General features: G+C 39.9%; 1 protein-coding gene across 2 annotated transcripts in view; it reads left to right on the top strand.

Moving 5' to 3' along the window:
• FCHSD2 (FCH and double SH3 domains 2) overlaps nucleotides 1-6,000 on the top strand; it is a 131,795-nt gene that overhangs the window by 102,744 nt on the left and 23,051 nt on the right. For both annotated transcript variants that reach the window (XM_072401982.1, XM_072401990.1), the window contains one exon: nucleotides 4,653-4,769. In XM_072401982.1, the coding sequence (XP_072258083.1) occupies nucleotides 4,653-4,769 (117 nt within the window). The remainder of the gene's footprint in view (nucleotides 1-4,652; nucleotides 4,770-6,000) is intronic.

The following is a 6,000-nucleotide window of genomic DNA, read 5'->3' as shown; positions in this document are numbered from 1 at the left end:
TCTGTTGGGTGCTAAATATTTAATTGGGCATGCTTGTCAAGCTTATTTAAAGTTCCAGCAGGTCAGGGTTTACCTAAAACCTGATAGTTGCTTACTTGACCTCACACTCTCCAAACTTAGTATGCATAACACTTATCAAATAACCTGCAAAAAGAATAGCCCATATAGTGTGAATGAAACGCCATGCACACTCTCAATTATAGTCACAGGCAAGGATCATTAGTAATTGTTTCCTGTAAAATGAGCACTGTGCACTTTATGGAAGTGAAACTCGAATAGTAGGTGCCCTTTCATGGTTTTATCGAACAGTACCGTCCGTTAGCAGATGGTCATCTAGTGATCAAACACTATGGATTGTTAATAATCAGGGGACAGCCGAACCAATGCTAGACAATCACAAATGACCTTGGGGGATGAAATTTTCAGAAATCCCTGGTTAGGGTAGTATTAGAAAGATATTCTAATTACCCAAAAACATTTCCCATTGAATTCTACCTTAAGCCCACAAGGAGAACAGTAGTAGTGTACAATAAAGAATGATAGTCAAAAGGATCTGAATACAGCCAAATCATTAAAGAAATAATCCCCAATTTGTTGCATTTTGTTCCTACACCAAGCCCATATTCACTGCTTGGCTGAATACACGTGACCAATCAGAGCTCTGCCTTCTACAGTGGAAATGTTTTATTGTTTTCATGCATCCGATATGATTTCAATAGTTGTCAGCAGTCCCTGGCATTGGATACGTGTGGAAATATATCTTCCTCTGCCTGCAGATAAACCACCATTGTGCCGGAATGCTGGCACAGCATATTTTGCTGCAAAAAGGAAGGCATCAGCTTAAACCTTGGCCTGACACCGGCTTTTTCCTGTTTATTCACACGCTGGAATTTGTGTTCAGCGCTGGAGAGGCACCTAAAGGCACAACCCCAAATGGGAATAGAGAGTGTTTTATGAAAGATATGGAAGTAAAAGGGAAGTTCCAGCTGTAAGATCAGCAGATTTATATGAAAAAAATGCAAAAATAGAAACAGCGGCAATGCAGCACCATGGATAAGTAGGGAAATAAAATATATAATAATACACACATTGAGAAGACATTTAAGACTTGAAAGGAGATACTGATGTATCAAAGGAGTTCAGTGTGTGTCCGATATTAATATAGCAGATCATAGCTCTTTCCAGGGCAAACAATCTAAAAATATGCACATTTAATCCCCATCCTGAACCCAGCCCTGACTGTGCAAATTAAACCAACTAGTATAGTATATAATCTAGTATATCTGATTGCACCATGAGCCATCCTTGATGGTCCAGGAAGAAAATTTAGTCTACATTTTATTCACAACTTCTACATATCCTTGATGAATTAGTCCAAACCTTCGTTTTAACCATGTCCATGCATTATTTGTTTTCCTTCCTTCTTCTGCAACCAGAAACTGCTTGTATATCGATATGCATTGATATCCTCACCAGTCAAGTTTTGAGGGGTCTGTCCCCCATAGATGTAGGCCCAGCCCCAGATCTACATCCCCCAGGAGATTTCCTTACCCATAGGCCCCTATTTATTAAAGATTTTCAAGACTTTGTAAACTTTGATAAATCGTGCCCAGTAGGCTTATGGAATTATGTATGCATGTAAGGCTACATACACACGTCAGATGATTCTTGTCTGATAATCGTCTCTGGGCTAGTATCGGACAAGAATCTGGTATGTGTACAGCACTCGTCCTACATCGTTCATGGATCCGTCCTGGCTGATCCATGAAGGATCGTAATGGAATTGAAGGTAAGAGAGCACAGCGGGTTGCTGATCCAGCTTTCTCTCCCCTCCGCTCTCCATAGAACAGAATGATGCTTTATGTGCAGTGCTCATTCGGTCTTTTATCATTGGAAAGGATTGTGAAAGATCCTTTCCAATGACAGTTATTGAACATGTGTATGTAGCCTAAGTCAAAGCTTCCTCTGGCTTCATTTTTTTTTACTTTAATGGTATGTTTTTAAGCCTTTTAAACACACTGTTACAGTTTTGAATTAAAAAGTTGAGCAGTCTACACAGTTGCTGTGCAATGTACCATGCTGCTTTACCTGTTTTACCCTATGGTGTTCTAAAATGGCAAAGCTGACACATACTGTGTTTTCCTCATTTTGCAGCCTGAAGCTTTCATAAAATTCTGTGGAAACAGGACCTTAAGGGTGGAGGGGTTTAGGTAGGATTCTGTAGTCCAGCAGACAAGGCTGACAACCCTGGGTGGGATGTTAGAGCAGCAAAGCCCCTATGTGGACGGGCCAAAAAAATTTGGCAATGTGCCAACTAGTATTTTTCTGTGTTTGCAGTGGAAATTTGCACATATTAAAAGGATTTGCTGCTTTTAGTTTGCTTTTTTAATTTTATAAATATAGCTCTAAAATACAGTTTCAATTTCCATAATGACACAAACTCCCAGATAGTTGGAAGATTTTTTTTTTTTCTCTCAACATTAGTTCATGTTTAAATTTCTCCCTAGTAGATTATTCTAACACATTATTCCCATATTATTTAAAGGCTGTAATAATAATTCTTCTGTGACTGACCAGTATGGAGGGGGAATTAGAAGCATTAGTCACCATTGGTGGTCCTGGAAGTGAAACTAGTCTGCATTTATTTCACACATGATATGTACTGCTATTAAAAGGCGGCTCTTTCCTTCGCACTTCACCGGCTGCAACAGAGAGCCATTAAACCGTCCGTTTCTCTTCCTGGCACACAGCACAGCATTCAGTTGCCAAAATAGCGTATTTGCTGCTGAGAGGGAGAAACCATTCCCCCATGCTGGTGGTCAGTATATGTGTTCTTAATGGAAGCCAGTCAGGGTACTATCCCAAGAAATACCATTGCTTTTAGATTCAGTGTCTGAGCATAATAATAATTAAAAAACAAAATTCAACACATCTTTACAATTTATGCAAAAATACAAAAAAATTCCAGTTTTGCCAAAAATCAAGTTGGTTCTTAATTTTCTGTAGTCAATTGGTAGTCTGTTTTCTATACTGAATTCTCGAGCATCTCTGCCCTGTTTTCCACTGATAGACTAGTGAACTCCTCCCATGTAGTGTATAATATGCAGGAAATTTAAAAATAGCCAGAAGTCCTTATCTGCATATCCCTATCAACGTAGCTGACATGATAAAGGCAGGGAGTGTCTGCACAGAATATATACAAATATTCTTCATATCTTAAAATGTAGCTTTTTTTAAAGTGTATATACACTCAACAATTAACTTTTCATATTTGTTCCCTTGTGATCTGTTAACAATAAATTGAAACCAGTGATCCTGCCAGAAAACTTGTAAGCGAAGGCTACATACACACGTGCATAATTGTCGTTGGGAAGGATCTTTCACGATCCTTTCCAATGACTGCACAATGCATGAATGAGCGCTGTACATACAACACCGTTCTTCTCTATGGAGAGGAGAGGTAGATAACGATGGAGTGGCACCTGCTGCGCTCTTTCCTTTTTACTTTCCTTATGATCGTCCGTGGTTCTGCCAGGACGGTCGTTCGAACGACAAGTGCTGTACACACACCAGATTCTCAAGAACCATCTGACGTGTACGTAGCCTAATACTTCCTACACTGTCTATTGTCATTTAACATTATTCTTAGCTATCTCTGTGGAGGACAGGAGGCTTTCCCCTTTCCTATCTGATTCTGACAACTGCCTCTTCCTACTTACACTGCAACAAATGAGTGTTGTCACTGTAGAGTAGCGTTATTGGTAGTCACAAGATGAAAATAAAGAGAAAAGTTTGGGGAAAAAGTCAGCTAAAGCTGCCACCTCATCTAAGGACTAGTTAGCTGCAATATTTTACATGTTTGTATTTGTCTATAACATTTAAATAAGGAACCTCTTTAAGAAAATACTGCGTAATGTCATTCATTCTTAGCATAACATACAGGCATCACCTAGGGCGGTCTATATGAAGACGGAAACCCATCAACAAGGCATTTTAACATTTGCATGACTCCTCCAAAATGCTAGCACTTTGCTTGCATCCAAGTTCTTTAAAGGAGTACTAGTCGGTGCTGTGATTTCACCTTGCAGGTCCTTTCCATCAGACATGACCTGCCTGCATAGCATAGGTAAGCATAGAGACCAAGTGGTAACATCGCTGTGCCTAAAATAAGTTGTGTAATAAAAACAGAAGTTTTGTTCCAACACATAGCATGCAGATGAGCTGGAAGGGAGGAACCACGGAAGTTAAATACAAGCATAATAAACTTTGGGTTTAGCCTTTTCCCGCTCCAAACCAAAAAAAAAAATACCCTGGTGATTTTACACACTTAACAGTTTGTTATTGCCCATTACTAGCACCCATAAGTCTTCAGTTCACATTTTAGGATCCCCAACACAGAGTAAAAAAACTTAATTGACCTATGAATAGAACTGGGCCTCTCGTCACATCTCCCAAAACAAATAAATGCAGAAACTTTGTGTTCTTTCCACACTGGCAGCTCTACATGTTTGCACCTCATTGTGCAGACTTATTCCAGCAGATCACAGCTCATTATGTTATTGGAAACATTTGCTGGAAGTGGGAAGTGTTTTCTGCCCTTTGCAAAAAAAAAAAAATCACTGAGAATTTTAAATTTGGTTTTTGTCTTGCAGAGTCGGCAGCTGGAGTCCGAGACGGGCACCACGGAAGAGCACAGCCTGAACAAAGAGGCACGCAAATGGGCAACTCGAGTGGCGAGGGAGCATAAGAACATCATCCACAGCCAGCGTGTAGGTATAGTAGAAGCATGCCAGGGTTCTTTTGCTATTTGTCATGCCCTGATGCTTTTATGAAACCTCTAGGTGCTTTATATATATTTGTTTTTCTTTCCAGGATTTAACAGGATTCAATTTCAGCTGTTTTAGCAATGATAGGGCGCAGTGCTCCTATTGCCTTTAATTCGTTACTATTGGCCTGTGAGGCAGTTCATCATAGCGATGGGCTCATCAGAGTCTGTACAGATGGGAAGAGAGTGAGCTGACTCCCAAACTGCCAGGAAATTCTGGTGCTTTGCCTGAGCACAAGTACCTGGAAATTGGTGGGAATTTGGGCACTGGTACCTGCTTGCAGGGGCCTGCAAGCAGTGCCTACCTAGTCAAAGCAAAGCTACAGGTTCTCTTAATATAGCAACATTTGACCCTCACAATTCCCTGCTGGAGAGAAACGTTGAGTCCAAACCTTGTGTAAGCTCCAGGGGTCATCTCCATTCTTCTGCATGTGACTAGCCAATTGCCAAGCTGGAATTTTGCATTGTAAGAATGGATGAATTGAAAGTAACGTAATCTCTTTCCCTAAAAATACCTGCATTATTTTTTGGTGGTTCCCTGGATAGAGGGATAGAAAAGTACTTTGATGGTGGTTAGGAGTTTGGTTGTTTGGTCATGCATGGTCATAGAGGGAGCCATCATTTGCTCTTTCCAGTTACCTAAATGACAATAATCACCACCTGGGTGTATTCGTTTCCATCTGCACTGTATTAGTAATAACCAAGTCATAGCCCAACTCATTGCCAGAAATGTACATTTATGTTCAGCATATTATGTAAACATATGTCATGGCAATGAGCATTTTTTTTCCTGCATTTGACATGGTCATGGAACACACCTCAAACATGGATCAGCAAAATTATATTGACTGAGCAGAGTTTAAAATTTTCACTTGACCTGCTTTGCATTGAGTTTCTTTAGAACAGAGCATGCCCTCTTACAATGCTTCTGAACTACAAGCAAAGGTCATATTCTGCATTTTTCATTCAAATACAGCTACCTGCATGCATTTGGCCTTTGTCAACATAACCCCTCAAACTGCTTAAAATGCAAACAACAAAGATCTCATATTTTACGTGCAGCGCTGTGTAATATGTTGGCGCTATATAAATACTGTTTAATAATAATTTCTGCCCTGCTGAAGAATGTAGCACAATTTTAGCACAATTTTGGGCATTGATCAGTACTTGTGGTA

The sequence above is a fragment of the Pyxicephalus adspersus genome, chromosome 1 (genome assembly GCF_032062135.1).
Source record: "Pyxicephalus adspersus chromosome 1, UCB_Pads_2.0, whole genome shotgun sequence".
Lineage (NCBI taxonomy): Eukaryota > Metazoa > Chordata > Amphibia > Anura > Pyxicephalidae > Pyxicephalus > Pyxicephalus adspersus.
This window is presented reverse-complemented; position numbering and strand designations above follow the sequence as displayed.